Source organism: Coregonus clupeaformis, chromosome 14 (assembly GCF_020615455.1).
Source record: "Coregonus clupeaformis isolate EN_2021a chromosome 14, ASM2061545v1, whole genome shotgun sequence".
Taxonomy (NCBI): domain Eukaryota; kingdom Metazoa; phylum Chordata; class Actinopteri; order Salmoniformes; family Salmonidae; genus Coregonus; species Coregonus clupeaformis.
Window position 1 is genome coordinate 42535788 of NC_059205.1, and position 18290 is coordinate 42554077.

General features: G+C 41.8%; 1 protein-coding gene across 3 annotated transcripts; it reads right to left on the reverse strand.

The window, feature by feature from the left end:
* Positions 1–1846: 1846 nt before the first annotated feature.
* Positions 1847–18290, reverse strand: LOC121580869 (cAMP-responsive element modulator). 3 transcript variants are annotated; one of them, XM_041895985.1, is made up of 8 exons: positions 18161–18290; positions 16886–17006; positions 16467–16598; positions 15544–15635; positions 15182–15324; positions 9778–9957; positions 4056–4221; positions 1847–3707 (listed from the first exon to the last, which is right to left on the reverse strand). In XM_041895985.1, the coding sequence occupies exons 2-8, from the start codon at positions 17000–17002 to the stop codon at positions 3563–3565; spliced, it is 975 nt and encodes a 324-aa protein (XP_041751919.1). In that variant the 5' UTR covers positions 17003–17006; positions 18161–18290; the 3' UTR covers positions 1847–3562. The 3 variants fall into 3 exon arrangements, with proteins under 3 accessions (XP_041751919.1, XP_041751920.1, XP_041751921.1); XM_041895986.1 differs by having other exon boundaries at positions 16886–17028; XM_041895987.2 differs by lacking the exons at positions 9778–9957; positions 15182–15324; positions 15544–15635; ... (1 more) ...; positions 16886–17006; positions 18161–18290 and adding an exon at positions 8935–9243.

Genomic DNA, 18290 nt, shown 5'->3' on the forward strand with positions numbered 1-18290 from the left:
TCATACTTCTGTTGTCTATTGAGGAGTCTGTTGTGATGTCAGAGTTAAGGTACAGTTGAAGTCGGAAGTTTACATACACTTAGGTTGGAGTCATTCAAACTTGTTTTTCAACCACTCCACCAATTTCTTATTAACAAACTATAGTTTTGGCAAGTCGGTTAGGACATCTACTTTGTGCATGACACAAGTAATTTTTCCAACAATTGTTTACAGACTTTATTTCACTTATACATTCACTGTATCACAATTCCAGTGGGTCAGAAGTTTACAAACACTAAGTTGACTGTGCCTTTAAACAGCTTGGAGAATTCCAGAAAATGATGTCATGGCTTTAGAAGCTTCTGATAGGCTAATTGACATCATTTGAGTCAATTGGAGGTGTACCTGTGGATGTATTTCAAGGCCTACCTTCAAACTCATTGCCTCTTTGCTTAACATCATGGGAAAATCCAAATAAATCTGCCAAGACCTCAGAAAAAACATTGTAGACCTCCACAAATCTGGTTCATCCTTAGGAGCAATTTCCAAACGCCGGAAGGTACCACATTCATCTGTTCAAACAATAGTACGCAAGTATAAACACGCAGCCATCATACTGCTCAGGAAGGAGATGCGTTCTGTCTCCTAGAGATTAACGTACTTTGGTGCGAAAAGTGCAAATAAATCCCAGAACAACAGCAAAGGACCTTGTGAAGATGCTGGAGGAAACAGGTACAAAAGTATCTATATCCACAGTAAAAACGAGTCCTATATCGACATAACCTGAAAGGCCGCTCAGCAAGGAAGAAGCCACTGCTCCAAAACCGCCATAAAAAAGCCAGACTACGGTTTGCAAATGCACATGGGGACAAAGATCGTACTTTTTGGAGAAATGTCCTCTGGTCTAATGAAACAAAAATATAACTGTTTGCCCATAATGACCATCATTATGTTTGGAGGGAAAAGGGGGTGCTTGCAAACCGAAGAACACCATCCCAACCGTGAAGCACGGGGGTGGCAGCATCATGCTGTGGGGGTGCTTTGCTGCAGGAGGGACTGGTGCACTTCACAAAATAGATGGCATCATGAGGAAGAAAATTATGTGGATATATTGAAGCAACATCTCAAGACATCAGTCAGGAAGTTAAAGCTTGGTCGCAAATGGGTCTTCCAAATGGACAATGACCCCAAGCATACTTCCAAAGTTGTGGCAAAATGGCTTAAGGACAACAAAGTCAAGGTATTGGAGTGGCCATCACAAAGCCTTGACCTCAATCCTATAGAACTTTTGTGGGCAGAACTGAAAAAGCGTGTGCGAGCAAGGAGGCCTACAAACCTGACTCAGTTACACCAGCTTTGTCAGGAGGAATGGGCCAAAATTCACCCAACTTATTGTGGGAAGCTTGTGGAAGGCTACCCGAAATGTTTGACCCAAGTTAAACAATTTAAAGGCAATGCTACCAAATACTAATTGAGTGTATGTAAACTTCTGACCCACTGGGAATGTGATGAAAGAAATAAAAGCTTAAATAAATCTCTCTCTAGTATTATTCTGACATTTCACATTCTTAAAATAAAGTGGAGATCCTAACTGACCTAAGACAGGGATTTTTACTACAATTAAATGTCAGGAATTGTGAAAAACTGAGTTTAAATGTATTTGGCTAAGGTGTATGTAAACTTCCGACTTCAACTGTATCTAAGGTGAAGAGAAATTATATGTTGGTTAGTATTTGTGTTCATTCTTGTGCTTGTTTTTTCAGAGGTGAGCCCAAATGCATTGTGTGGTACAGACTTCAGTCCATATAGTATGTAGTTTTCTGACTATGAGGATTCATCTAACAAATAATTTAACTGTAATTCAAACTCTGGTATGGACATTTTATTAGAAATAGTATATTTGTACAATCTTCAAACATAAGTTGAACAACTGGTTTTAAGAGCTAACCTGTTTGACATACTTTTCAATTCTATCCAAAACATTTACTGAGATGAAATGTATTTGACATCTCCCCTGAATTGTATAATCATTGGCCTGACAACAAACATACAAAGGACATATACCTGTAAACAGAAATAAAGGTTAATGGAAATTCAAAGCAAGCAGGAGGCTGCAAAATCACTGCAAGCAGAACTGGTGTGAGGAAAGAACATGAAGCTGCATCATCATCATAGTCAAGTCTGTGCTCTCATGGACATAAATTGGCAATACCTTTAAAACAGAGCACTCACGAACTCTATTTTTACATCCCAAATGGCACACTATTCCCTATTTAGTGCACTACTTTTGACCTGGGCCCACAGAACTCAGGTCCAAAGTAGTGCACTATAAAGGGAATAGTGGCCCATTTGGGACATATCCTATCTGTTATTATCAACTAATTCACATAAAACATTTATAAAGAGTCTCAAAATACCCAAACATCAGCACTTCCGGCGCTATTTAAAAAAAACATGTATACAGTACACTGGCACAGCACAGTACTGTTCCAAGACAGACAAAGGGGACAACGATTGGTGAGCGATTCAGTAAACATTAAATGTAGCAATTTTGAGCGGTAAAGCAGTAGTCATTTCAAAATGGTCTTGGTGACATAAGATTCCTCCAATGGCTAGAAATATATAATTATTTAATATACACTCCTCCGATGGGCGCGGCATGTTTATTTTATATTTTAAATTGAACTGTGTTGTTTGAAAAGAGACCATCAATTGAAAGGCGTATAGTCACATCCTTGACAATGGGTCTTACACATTGATTCAGGTAACAGGTTAAGTCATTAGACAACTCCAACTGACACTCAAATAGCCAAATACAGAATTTCAAAACTTGAATTTACTCGTCACACTTTGTCCTGAAAGAAGAGGTCCATCTGATTTCACAAAGGTAGTATAGTAATATAAGAAGTACAACTCTAGCTAGCAGTGACAAGTAAAGATATGTAGGTTTAGCCTGGTCCCAGATCTGTTTGTAATCTTGCCAACTCGCATGCTTTCATTGTCAAGCCAAATGTGACAAAGAGTAACAAGGAGTTGGCATGACAGCACAAACAGACTGGCACTCGGGCTAAGGTAGGTTGGGTTGCTGGTGAGTCTGTGTGCACTTAATGTGAACTTGCTGGTTGATAGTGAAGCTCTTTCGCAGCTTCTGCTTCTCCAATGCGGTGAGCCAGTGGTGGTGAGCGGTGTGTCTTCTGGAAGCATATCTACTTCCTCTTCCTCTTCTTCCGCAGGCTGGATTCTCATTGGCTGCCTCCCTGCAAACAGCAGAAGCAAACGCGGCTGGGCGACACTTGTGTATTCACATACAAGCGCATGAGTGAGGACAGACAGGGGCCCTGTCCAGAGCAGGACTTGACTTCAGCCCGGAGAGCACAAGCCTATGGCCGCCTAACAACCTCTGGTGCAGCATCAAAGTGACTGGGCCCGAACAAGCGGAGTAGACGAGAAACAAAGACAGTGAAAGTAGTTTTTGTCCCAGAGTCTGTTTTTTACAGCAGTCAATCTGTAAACTGCACTCTGTGCTTTCTCAGTAGGATCTCTCTCTCTCTCTCCTGGCACAAGGCTGAGCGCAGCTACTCAGCTATTCGTTCTTGTGGCAGTAAATGTCCTTTAGTGCTTTGAGTTCCTCGATGAGGGTCTTGTTTTGGTTTTCCAGCACGGCCACACGGTGCTCCAGACACTTGACATACTCTTTCTTTTTCTTGCGGCACTCCCGTGCAGCCTCCCTAGAGAAGACAGGGGAAAAGAGATGGTCAGTGGGAGAAATCCCAGCTGTAAGTACCAATCAAAAGTGAACAAAAACACTTCAGAGACTCCACATAACATCCACTCAACCTATATAGATAATCAATTATCAAAGGGGTGCTTTAAAAATCTACAGGAAACTGAGAATGAGGAGTATGAATGATTTTGAAATCTGTTCCCCTTTTTGCAGTTGTTGGCCAAATTCAGAGCGTCCCAAAAGGCACCAGACTCCCTATATAGTGCACTACTTTTGATCAGGGCTGGGCAAAAGTAGTGCACTATAAAGGGAATAGGGTGCCAATTTGGGATGCAACCTGTGTCTGTCTCACCTGTTCTTCATGAGGCGGACCTCCCTCTTGCGTGTGACCTCCTCAGTGTGCACCGGGGGATTGTGCATGGACAGGGAGCCTGGGGAAGCAGCCATCACCAGGCCCTGGGGCAGGCCCGAAGAGGTGGGCGAACGCAGCTGGTATGCTGGCATATCTCCAGTGGCAGCTAGGGGACACAAACAGAACGTCAGGGTTAGTTTTAATAGTAATTTTTTCAACCAAGTTCATCACTTGCACAGACAGACAGGACATCAGAATTAGAAGTCATTAAGTCATTTATTCAAGCAAGGTGGTCACTGGAGAACAAATTCTCACTTGTATTGACCACCTACGTGTATTTAGCTCGCTGGGGCAAAAACCAAGTGCTGTATTTTTTTACTCCTTCAATCACACAGATTTCTCATCTTCTATCTACTTAGAGGATAAGCGACTATAAATGAGACAAACGCTGAACACAAATAATGTAGATGGGTCCATTTAATGACAAAAAACAACAACTGACCACTTGTTTACTGCTTTTTCTGTTAAAGAACCATACAAGCCCAGATTCCAACGGACAGTGAATTAAGAAAACCAAACCTAATTTAAATGATGTTATTTTTCTACGGCCAGATTTAAGATCACAGCACAGCTGCCACATTAGGGAGAGTAGGCCTAAGCACAGATTTAGCTTTTGTGTGGTTAGCTTTTGTGTGGTTTGAGTACCCACATCAAAAAATACTAGTTTACTATAGAATACTACAGTACTTACTAATTAATTCTGTAGTATACTGTAGAATACTATACTACACACTAAACTGTCCCTCGATCATGTGTAGTACTTACTATAACTATAGAATGTTGTAGTATACTGTCAGGGGGGGGGTTATGTTAAGACAATCATTTTTCTGGTTACTGGGTGGATAACTGGGAAAAAATCAAAAGAAATCAGCAAAGACCTCAGAAAAAATTGTAGACCTCCACATGCCTGGTTCATCCTTGGGCGCAATTTCCAAACGCCTGAAGGTACCACGTTCATCTGTACAAACAATAGTATGCAAGTATAAACACCATGGGACCACGCAGCCATCATACTGCTCAGAAGGAGACGCGTTCTGTCTCCTAGAGATGAACGTATTTTGGTGCGAAAAGTGCAAATCAATCCCAGAACAGCAGCAAAGGACCTTGTGAAGATGCTGGAGGAAACAGGTACAAAAGTATCTATATCCACAGTAAAACGAATCCTATTTCGACATAACCTGAAAGGCCGCTCAGCAAGGAAGAAGCCACTGCTCCAAAACCGCCATAAAAAAGCCAGACTACGGTTTGCAACTGCACATGGGGACAAAGATCGTTATGTTTGGAGGAAAAAGGGGGTTACTTGCAAGCCGAAGAACACCATCCCAACCGTGAAGAACGGGAGTGGCAGCATCATGCTGTGGGGGTGCTTTGCTGCAGGAGGGACTGGTGCACTTCACAAAATAGATGGCATCATGAGGAAGGAAAATTATGTGGATATATTGAAGCAACATCTCAAGACATCAGTCAGGAAGTTAAAGCTTGGTCGCAAATGGGTCTTCCAAATGGACAATGACCCCAAGCATACTTCCAAAGTTGTGGCAAAATGGCTTAAGGACAACAAAGTCAAGGTATTGGAGTGGCCATCACAAAGCCCTGACCTCAATCCTATAGAAAAACTGAAAAAGCGTGTGCGAGCAAAGAGGCCTACAAACCTGACTCAGTTACACCAGCTCTGTCAGGAGGAATGGGCCAAAATTCTCCCAACTTATTGTGGGAAGCTTGTGGAAGGCTACCCGAAACATTTGACCCAAGTTAAACAATTTAAAGGCAATGCTACCAAATACTAATTGAGTGTATGTAAACTTCTGACCCACTGGGAATGTGATGAAAGAAATAAAAAATGAAATAAATCATTCTCTCTAGTATTATTCAGACATTTCACATTCTTAAAATAAAGTGGTGATCCTAACTGACCTAAATCAGGGTATTTTTACTAGGATTAAATGTCAGGAATTGTGAAAAACTTAGTTGAAATGTATTTGGCTAAGGTGTATGTAAACTTTCGACTTCAACTGTATGTATATGTATTTATATGTATGTATGTGTATATGTATGTATATGTATATACAGTGGGGAGAACAAGTATTTGATACACTGCCGATTTTGCAGGTTTTCCTACTTACAAAGCATGTAGAGGTCTGTAATTTTTATCATAGGTACACTTCAACTGTGAGAGACAGAATCTAAAACAAAAATCCAGAAAATCACATTGTATGATTTTTAAGTAATTAATTTGCATTTTATTGCATGACATAAGTATTTGATCACCCACCAACCAGTAAGAATTCCTGCTCTCACAGACCTGTTAGTTTTTCTTTAAGAAGCCCTCCTGTTCTCCACTCATTACCTGTATTAACTGCACCTGTTTGAACTCGTTACCTGTATAAAAGACACCTGTCTACACACTCAATCAAACAGACTCCAACCTCTCCACAATGGCCAAGAACAGAGAGCTGTGTAAGGACATCAGGGATAAAATTGAAGACCTGTACAAGGCTGGGATGGGCTACAGGACAATTGGCAAGCAGCTTGGTGAGAAGGCAACAACTGTTGGCGCAATTATTAGAAAATTGAAGAAGTTCAAGATGACGGTCAATCACCCTCGGTCTGGGGCTCCATGCAAGATCTCACCTCGTGGGGCATCAATGATCATGAGGAAGGTGAGGGATCAGCCCAGAACTACACGGCAGGACCTGGTCAATGACCTGAAGAGAGCTGGGACCACAGTCTCAAAGAAAACCATTAGTAACACACTACGCCGTCATGGATTAAAATCCTGCAGCGCACGCAAGGTCCCCCTGCTCAAGCCAGCGCATGTCCAGGCCCATCTGAAGTTTGCCAATGACCATCTGGATGATCCAGAGGAGGAATGGGAGAAGGTCATGTGGTCTGATGAGACAAAAATAGAGCTTTTTGGTCTAAACTCCACTCGCCGTGTTTGGAGGAAGAAGAAGGATGAGTACAACCCCAAGAACACCATCCCAACCGTGAAGCATGGAGGTGGAAACATCATTCTTTGGGGATGCTTTTCTGCAAAGGGGACAGGACGACTGCACCGTATTGAGGGGAGGATGGATGGGGCCATGTATCGCGAGATCTTGGCCAACAACCTCCTTCCCTCAGTAAGAGCATTGAAGATGGGTCGTGGCTGGGTCTTCCAGCATGACAACGACCCGAAACACACAGCCAGGGTAACTAAGGAGTGGCTCCGTAAGAAGCATCTCAAGGTCCTGGAGTGGCCTAGCCAGTCTCCAGACCTGAACCCAATAGAAAATCTTTGGAGGGAGCTGAAAGTCCGTATTGCCCAGCGACAGCCCCGAAACCTGAAGAATCTGGAGAAGGTCTGTATGGAGGAGTGGGCCAAAATCCCTTCTACAGTGTGTGCAAACCTGGTCAAGACCTACAGGAAACGTATGATCTCTGTAATTGCAAACAAAGGTTTCTGTACCAAATATTAAGTTCTGCTTTTCTGATGTATCAAATACTTATGTCATGCAATAAAATGCTAATTAATTACTTAAAAATCATACAATGTGATTTTCTGGATTTTTGTTTTAGACTCCGTCTCTCACAGAAAATTACAGACCTCTACATGCTTTGTAAGTAGGAAAACCTGCAAAATCGGCATTGTATCAAATACTTGTTCTCCCCACTGTATATATATATATTTACGAGAAAGAAAAAACATATGGGGGATTGGAAGTGATGCAGACAATTACATTGTAACTTCCATCAATCTATCTGCAATATTAAAGCTGATCTACCCCCTAATTTATTTATTTTTAAATAAATAAAAATAAAACACTTATTCAAAACAACTATATTTTCGCAACAAAACATTTTACTATTTTTTCATTTATGAATTTATAATAGCCCCAAATGCCACCACTGCACTCGTGTTTTAACGCACGAGTGAGCAAGTAACAGCTTGCAGATCTGAAGGGATAAACGAGGCTGACTCTTCTCTCTCCTGATGTTATCTGAGTGGATGACTAAGCTTGTAGCGCTGAAGCTGTGATCACTGCTCTCTCACTGCTCCCACAGAGGGCTCTGTTCTGTCTGGAATCACAGTATGACTCCCGGCTGACGTCAATGTGAGTCTCACTCGACAGTTAGCATTCTCGTTTCCCTGGCCCCATCTGGTTCCAGGAAACCGGAGTGACGTCAACGCCACCTCTACCCCTCCTCTGCCTGGCAGCTCCAGAGAAGCGTTCTGTTTGAGTGTTTTAGGGGGCACGCAGGCAGACAGACAGGAACTGGGTTGAGCAAGCTAACTAAACACTTACTGCCATGTTCGGTCAACATAATGTCTAGCTTTTCACTATAGGAATGTTTAATGGTAATTATACAGTACCCTTGTAATGTTTTCAAGTCTCATAGAGAGAGAACTGGGGCAGGATGCATCTGTAGTAGCTATCTATTAACCTCAATTAGTTAGTCAGTACACGTCATTCAGTTTGCTATTGGTTTCCTCTGCTCTCTTAAAAATAAGGTAACTTGGGAAAAAATACTCTGAAACACAGCTTTCAGAGGCTTCCAACTAAGCCAACTGCTATGACTTAATAACTATGGTAGACTACACACACTTTTGAATACATTCTAAAAGTTATGTAAAGACACTTAACCAACCAAACTTTAAAGTAATTCCTCACTAATTTAGCCCTCTAAATACAGAAACAATGCAGGTACATCTCTCAATTGAACAGCAATGCAGGTATACATTGTCTATCACTGCCAGCATTATACATTTAACTTGCTATTAAACTAAAAGTCTGAGAAATACTGACAAAGGAAAATGGACTAAAAGATTATTACATACCTGATTCAGTCTCATCTCCAGTAACAGCCATATCTTCTACTCTCTAACAATCCAGGATCCACAGAATCACACACTTTCTCTCTCTTTATCTATCTGACTGTGTGTCTTTCTCTCTCTCTGCCTGCTCTCTACATGGAGTGTTCACCCATCAACTTTGCACAAAATTACAATTAAGGACACTGCCATCACAATGACATCACTGGCCCTGCTGAAGTCAATAAGACAATCTGCCTCTAGGCCCCATCCCCCTGCTCTGCTCCTGGATCAAATGCTAAAGTGGAGCAACACAATGCAGCAAGATAAGGGTGAGGGAGGCACGGCTAGCTGAATATTTTTAGACCCTATGACGCAACTAGGCGACGTAGAACAAACAAGAGGATATTGAGCCCAAGTGGGGATTCGGTTTTACTACTTGTTATTATTATATGATTATTAAGCTTTTTCATTTGTTTCTCTGGAACATAAGGTCAATACGTTCAGCCTAAGAAGTAGCCTAACAGAGAGGTTTTTAAATAATAAAAAGCGGGAAATGTTTCAGTTATTGGATTGATATAAATACTGACATTTTACTGAAACCCCTCAGGGAAAAAAGTCTACATTACTCTGACATCATTCAAATATATTCTACTGTTAAATCATAACACTGGTTACATAGTAACATTAAAGGGTCAACCAGCCATCCTTGACACTTTTTAGAGACAAACTAGTCAAGCTCCAGCTTCCTTTTGTTCATTTGCCAAATTAATACAAACCTATGACTTGATGAATTACACTTTTCCCTACATAGTGCACTACTTTTGACCAGAGTCAAGATGGAGTTAATTTAGGTACAGTTGTTCCTACCTTGTATCACCACCTGGCCACCTTGTACAGAGAAGAACTGCTGTCCTGAGTCCCCTGCCTGGGTTGCATACTGCAGGATCTGGGGGGTACCTGAGTTGGACATGGCCAGAGTCTGTACGCCCTGCAGACCCTCACTGCCTGGGCTGGCTATCTGGATGGCTCCCCCCTGGGTGATGGTAACTGAGGAGGGACACACGTTTATAGAAGTGATGGGTTACTCAGAGCTACACTACCAGTCAAAAGTTTGGACACACCTACTCATTCAAGGGTTTTTCTTTATTTTTACATTGTAGAATAAAAGTGAAGACCTCAAAACTATGAAATAACACATATGGAATCATGTAGTAACCAAAGAAGTGTTAAACAAATCAAAGTATATTTTATATTTGAGATTCTTCAAATAGCCACCCTTTGCCTTGATGACAGCTTTGTACACTCTTGGCATTCTCTCAACCAGCTTCAGAGGTAGTCACCTGGAATGCATTTCAATTAACAGGTGTGCCTTCTTAAAAGTTAATTTGTGGAATTTATTTCCTTTCTTAATGCGTTTGAGCCAATCAGTTGTGTTGTGACAAGGTAGGGGGGGTATACAGAAGATAGCCCTATTTGGTAAAAGACCAATTCCATATTATGGCAAGAATAGCTCAAATAAGCAAAGAGAAACGACATTACTTTAAGACATGAAGGTCAGTCAATACGGAAAATGTCAAGAACTTTGAAAGTTTCTTCAAGTGCAGTCGCAAACACCATCAAGCGGTATGATGAAACTGGCTCTCATGAGGACCGCCACAGGAATGGAAGACCCAGAGTTACCTCTGCTGCAGAGGATAAGTTCACTAGAGTTACCAGCCTCAGAAATGGAAGATTTTTGGTTTTAACCGCCGTGGCTTTCTGAGAAGCGGTGTGGGTGAACAGATGATCTCTGCACGTGTAGTTCCCACCGTAAAGCATGGAGGAGGAGGTGTTATGGTGTGGGGGTGCTTTGCTGGTGACACTGTCTGTGATTTATTTAGAATTCAAGGCACACTTAACCAGCATGGCTACCACAGCATTCTGCAGCGATACGCCATCCCATCTGGTTTGGGCTTAGTGGAACTATCATTTGTTTTTCAACAGGACAATGACCCAACACACCTTAAGGCTGTGTAAGGGCTATTCTACCAAGAAGGAGTGTGATGGAGTGCTGCAACAGATGACCTGGCCTCCAAAAAAAACCTGACCTCAACCCAATTGAGATGGTTTGGGATGAGTCGGACCACAGAGTGAAGGAAAAGCAGCCAACAATTGCTCAGCATATGTGGGAACTCCTTCAAGACAGTTGGGAAAGCATTCCAGGTGAAGCTGGTTGAGAGAATGCCAAGAGTGTGCAAAGATGTCATCAAGGCAAAGGGTGGCTTTTTGAAGAATCTCAAATATAAAATATATTTTGATTTGTTTAACACTTTTTTGGTTACTATGTGATTCCATATATGTTATTTCATTGTTTTGATGTCTTCACTATTATTCTACAATGTAGAAAATAGTAAAAATAAAGAAAAACCCTTGAATGAGTAGGTGTGTCCAAACTTTTGACCGGTAGTGTACACACCGTTTACACACACTATATATACAAAAGATTGTGGACACCCCTTGAAATGAGTGGATTCGGCTATTTCAGCCACACCCGTTGCTCACAGAACGAGATCGGCGAGTGCTGAAGTGCGTACCGCGTAAAAATCGTCTGTCCTCGGTTGCAACACTCACTACCGAGTTCCAAACTGCCTCTGGAAGCAACGTCAGCACAATAGCTGTTTGTTGGGAGCTTCATGAAATGGGTTTCCATGGCCTTTCAGCCGCACACAAGCCCAAGATCACCATGCGCAATGCCAAGCATCGGCTGAAGTGGTATAAAGCTCGCCGCCATTGGACTCTGGAGCAGTGGAAACGCGTTCTCTGGAGTGATGAATCACGCTTTACCATCTGGCAGTCTGACGGACAAATCTGGGTTTGGCGGATGCCAGGAGAACGCTACATACCCCAATGCATAGTGCCAACTGTAAAGTTTGGTGGAGGAGGAATAATGGTCTGGGGCTGTTTTTCATGGTTCTGGCTAGGCCCCTTAGTTCCAGTGAAGGGATATCTTAACGCTACAGCATACAATGACATTCTAGACGATTCTGTGCTTCCAACTTTGTGGCAACAGTTTGGGGAAAGCCCTTTCCTGTTTCAGCATGACAATGTCCCTGTGTACAAAGTGAGGTCCATACAGAAATGGTTTGTCGAGATCGATGTGGAAGAACTTGACTGGCCTGCACAGAGCCCTGACCTCAACACCTTTGGGATGAATTGGAACGCCGACTGCGAACCAGGCCTAATTGCCCAACAACAGTACCCGACCTCACTAATGCTCTTGTGGCTGAATTGATGCAAGTCTCTGCAGCAATGTTCCAACATGTAGTGGAAAGCCTTCCCAGAAGAGTGGAGGCTGTTATAGCAGCAAAGGGGGGACCAATTCCATATTAATGCCCATGATTTTGGAATGAGATGTTCGACGAGCAGGTGTCCACATATTTTTGGTAATGTAGTGTATATATATTCTATTTTTTGTAATACTTTTTATTACAAAGTGGCACAGCCAGTCTACAAGGAAGCGCAGCGCCATTCTTACTAGTGGTGCACGGGTGACTATATGTGATAAAGTGAACATCTGAGGCCCGACCCTAAACCGCTGATATAGAAAATGCGCTGTAGGTTACAGTCAGAGATGCGGAACGATTTTTTGAAAGGGGGTGCAAGATTACTTTTTGCCTGATTTTGATATATTTCTGCTTATACAGTGGGGAAAAAAAGTATTTAGTCAGCCACCAATTGTGCAAGTTCTCCCACTTAAAAAGATGAGAGAGGCCTGTAATTTTCATCATAGGTACACGTCAACTATGACAGACAAATTGAGGAAAAAAAATCCAGAAAATCACATTGTAGGATTTTTAATGAATTTATTTGCAAATTATGGTGGAAAATAAGTATTTGGTCAATAACAAAAGTTTCTCAATACTTTGTTATATACCCTTTGTTGGCAATGACACAGGTCAAACATTTTCTGTAAGTCTTCACAAGGTTTTCACACACGGTTGCTGGTATTTTGGCCCATTCCTCCATGCAGATCTCCTCTAGAGTAGTGATGTTTTGGGGCTGTCGCTGGGCAACACGGACTTTCAACTCCCTCCAAAGATTTTCTATGGGATTGAGATCTGGAGACTGGCTAGGCCACTCCAGGACCTTGAAATACTTCTTACGAAGCCAATCCTTCGTTGCCCGGGCGGTGTGTTTGGGATCATTGTCATGCTGAAAGACCCAGCCACGTTTCATCTTCAATGCCCTTGCTGATGGAAGGAGGTTTTCACTCAAAATCTCACGATACATGGCCCCATTCATTCTTTCCTTTACACGGATCAGTCGTCCTGGTCCCTTTGCAGAAAAACAGCCCCAAAGCATGATGTTTCCACCCCCCATGCTTCACAGTAGGTATGGTGTTCTTTGGATGCAACTCAGCATTCTTTGTCCTCCAAACACGACGAGTTGAGTTTTTACCAAAAAGTTATATTTTGGTTTCATCTGACCATATGACATTCTCCCAATCCTCTTCTGGATCATCCAAATGCACTCTAGCAAACTTCAGACGGGCCTGGACATGTACTGGCTGAAGCAGGGGGACACGTCTTGCACTGCAGGATTTGAGTCCCTGGCGGCGTAGTGTGTTACTGATGGTAGGCTTTGTTACTTTGGTCCCAGCTCTCTGCAGGTCATTCACTAGGTCCCCCATGTGGTTCTGGGATTTTTGCTCACCGTTCTTGTGATCATTTTGACCCCACGGGGTGAGATCTTGCGTGGAGCCCCAGATCGAGGGAGATTATCAGTGGTCTTGTATGTCTTCCATTTCCTAATAATTGCTCCCACAGTTGATTTCTTCAAACCAAGCTGCTTACCTATTACAGATTCAGTCTTCCCAGCCTGGTGCAGGTCTACAATTTTGTTTCTGGTGTCCTTTGACAGCTCTTTGGTCTTGGCCATAGTGGAGTTTGGAGTGTGACTGTTTGAGGTTGTGGACAGGTGTCTTTTATACTGATAACAAGTTCAAACAGGTGCCATTAATACAGGTAACGAGTGGAGGACAGAGGAGCCTCTTAAAGAAGAAGTTACAGGTCTGTGAGAGCCAGAAATCTTGCTTGTTTGTATTTTCTGACATTTTGGTAGGCTATTTGTTAGTCAAATTGTCTATAATTAGATACATGCAGCTTCTCTTCTGTCATTATATGTTGCCCTAGAAGACTAAATAAACTGTTCACCAGAATAATGTCATACATCGATAGGTTGAAGTTCTCTGTGATCTCTGCTTCTTTCGTAGAGCAAAGACGTTTAGGGACCGGGAAGAGAATGCAATAACTCAACTAAAAAACGGGAAAGAATTTGTGCAACATTTCCAAACTACATCAATTTGACCGGTTATAAGGAAACAAAAAGCTGTGAAAACAACATGCTTCTGATAACATTTCAATATGGCTATGATGCATATTTTATGTGGTTGAAATACTATCAGCTTTTATGATGCTGATCATTTTACTGCAAGAAATGCTTAAATCTGCAGGACTTAATATTATGGCTATGTGAGAGGTTATAGATCTATAGTCAGTGTCCAGATTTCAGTTTCCATTTAACCCATCTAAACAGTAGGCTACAGTTCCCTTGACATGCCATAGGCCTATTTGAAGTCCCGTCTTGTGACTGTCGAATGTGTATAGCGCCTCACAATCATCACATATAACATACATAACCACACTGCCATCATCCTCTTTTACATTTCCCAAACATGACTTTTCTGGCCCTCCCATTTCTTTATTTTCAACTCTCCATTTCACAGCTTTTCTCTTATTGAATTAAATGTCAATATTGTCCTCTTTGCCTCTGTGGATCAATGTTAACGTTTTCTGCAACGAAAATGTTTTCTGCCCGTTCCTAAAAGCATTTGGTGATTGGCGTGTAGGCTATTTGGCACAGGTACAGTTAGGCCCTAAAGTTTAGGCTTACGCACTAATGCCAGATAGCCTAAAATAATGAAAGAAAAACCTCAATGTAGCATATAGAAATAAATTGCATATAAATATGGATTCTTTAAGGTATTATTTTCACTTTATTCAACCCACCCAATATTTAATTACCCTAAACCCGCACACCCCTCGGATATAACTGCGGGGACTGCGGATTATGAGTCAACCCGCGCATCACTAACTCTTACATTCTTTGGGGAGAACCCTTACTGTCACAATAGTGAGTGCACGTCAACATTTTGACCATAGTTGCGTTCCAACTATGGCAACCTATTCCCTGTATAGTGCACTACTTTTGACCAAAGCCTAATGAAACTCACTGTATTGGCCACCGGTGGTCTGATAAATTGAAGTTGGCACTTGAACTGAAGGGACACTGGAGGGTGGAACCTCATCTTCAGCTTTCTCCTCCTCAATTCTCGGAATTGAGGACGTATCTGATGATAGTTCATTGAGGATTTTTCTGAAGGAAAGAGGAAAGCACATAATAAACTACCGTACTCTGCTTGGATTGCTTTTAAATGTCAATAGTTGTTTATCAAATAACATCTTGTTCCCTTTATAGTGCACTACTTTTAACCAGGGCCCATAGGTCTCTGGTCAAAAGTAGTGCACTATATAAGGAATACGGTGTCCTTTGGGGGGGACAAATCATATTTGCGATGTTTTAATGTCTGCCAACCGATAAGATGGCCGTCTTGAGAGAATCTCTCTTCTTTTCTGTGTGTCTGTGACTGCTGACTCCCCATCTTCAAGCCCAGCTATGGAGGTTATCTGGAGCAAAGAAAAACACTATGAAGTCTGAAAGTAATGCATAGATATGATCCCTGTGTAGGGTCACCTCCCTCCATTTAAAATGCCTTACTGAATACTGAAAAATGAAAGAAATTCCCAGTGCTGAAAACAAATTCTGACAACAGTAGAAATCTCAGGTTCTGACCCAAATGGCACACCATTCCTCCATAGGGCTCTTGTCAAAAATAGTGCAATATATAGGGAATAGGGTGCATTTTGGGACAGAGACTCTGTAATTTAGAGAAGAAAGGAAAACTAGGGTGACATCATGTGCTGATTTGTCTATTGCAAGCAGAAAGTGTGTTGTCTTAGAGACAGTCAGACACAATACAACATTCTGTGTACATGAAGGTTAAACTTTGTGCTTTTGCTAACTTCAATGCTGTCATTGTCAAGCCAAGCATGTTTGGCATGACAAAGAGTGACAAGAATTTGGCATGATGGGACAAACAGACTGGCACTCAGGCTAAGAAACTAGCTACAAGTACGCAAAACCATTCTTTGGTTTTTCTATGGGGTAAAATAACACAATGCAGTTTTGACTGAATTTAGCCAAGAAGACTAGAGTGACTTGAGGCTGTATCCCAAATGGCACCTATCGATCCCCGGGACCACCCATACACAAAAATGTATGCACGCATGACTGTAAGTCGCTTTGGATAAAAGCGTCTGCTAAATGGCATATTATATATTATTATTATATATTCCCTATATAGAGCAGTGGTCAAAAGTAGTGCACTATATGGGAATAGAGTGCCATTTGGGGCGCAACCTGAAGGTATAGGGAAGGGATGGAGCTCTATTAGCTACCTGTACATTCTGCATCTGTGGTGACTGGATGACAGAGGCCTGAGGAGCCTGGATGACACCCTGAACATGAACTGTCTGTCCACCAGGTAACTGCACCACTGTCATGCCAGCGGAGTCTCCTGTTCCTGAAACCTAGAGGAAGACGAGATGTTCAATCGTTTTACACGCAATTTAAACAATATTTGAGGAAAGTAAACTCTATCATCAGTACGTCTAAACTAGCTTGAGTGCCAGTCTGTTTGTGCAATCATGCAAATGCCTTGTCATTTATTGTCATGTTTGCCTTGACAATGAGCAATGGAGTTGGCAAAAACCCAAACAGATCTGGGACCAGCCTATTTAGACACTGATACACCTCTGAATTATAAGAGTGATGATGAGTGACAGTGGCCACAACACACACTTCACAAAGTAGCTACCTGAGTGAGTACTGCAGTGGGTGAGTTGGATTCACTCTGACTTGGTTCTTCATCAGACAGAGAGTCATCAAAACTTCCCTCCTGCTTTGACGACGCAACCGCTGTGTCCATGGTCATCGGACTGGAAATGTCAGGAAATGAGGCTAAGCACAATTAAAGTCTACTTATCTAGGTTATTAGATTAAAATAAATGAAGCTCCCTTAGAGAATTAAATGTATGTTAAGTTTAAGAATATATTAAAATTCAGTGCCCTCCGTAATTATTGGGACAGTGACAATTGTGTTGTTTTTTGGCTCTGTACTCCTGCACTTTGGATTTGAAATGATACAATGACTATGAGGTTAAAATGCAGAATGTCAGCTTTAATTATTTGAGGATATTTTCATCCATGAAACATTTAGAAATTACATCACTTTTTGTACATAGTCACAATATTTTAGGGGACCAAAAGTATTGGGACAAATTCACTTATTTGTATATTAAAGTAGTCAAAAGTTTAGTATTTGGTCCCATATTCCTAGCACACAACAATTACATAAAGCTTGTGACTCTACAAACTTGTAGGATTCATTTGCTGTTTGTTTTGGTTGTGTTTCAGATTATTTTGTGCCCAATAGAAATGAATGGTAAATAATGTATTGTGTCATTTTGGAGTCACTTTTATGTAACCTGTAACTTTCTCACTCTTTGCTTGTTGGAGAACATATGCCACAGAGGAGGCTGGTGGGAGGAGCTATAGGAGGACGGGCTCATTGTAATAGCTGGAATGGAATCAATGGAACAGAGTCAAACATATGGTTTCCATTTCTTTGATACCGTTCCGTTAATTCCATTCCAGACATTACACTGGCTAGCTAGCTTTCCAAAAAGAGAACGCGAATAGAGTTGTGTAGTTTAGCTATGCAGCTGTTCGAAAGAGAAATTGCGACTCGCACGGAAAAGCATGAAGGGCGGTAACGTGAGCTTTTTTTTAGCTAATGTAACTAGCAGCTAGCTAGTAGCAGGTGGCAGTTGTTAACTTAAAAAAAAAAAAAGGAGTAATATACGGTCGCTGGTTGGTCAGACATTTATTTATCTGTCTACCATGTCAGCTAACAAGCCCAAAACTGTTCAATTCGTGCCTGTGCATGAAGTTGTTCAGCTGGCTAACAAGCAGGAAGTAGATTCCGACTACGAATCGAAAGTTTGTCCATGCGTCATTGTAAACGGTGAACATTCTGTCTCTCCTTTTTTCTTGCCTTGTCCCACGAGTACGCTACTGTGCAATAACTTACCAAAGTTATAAGTTACGTAGTCAGACTCGTCACTAATTACGGTAGGAGTGGATGGCTCGAGCCACGTAGTCCCCACGTCAGTCCTGATGATGCAGAGCTAAAATGTCGACCAAGCACTCGTCCTCTCCAA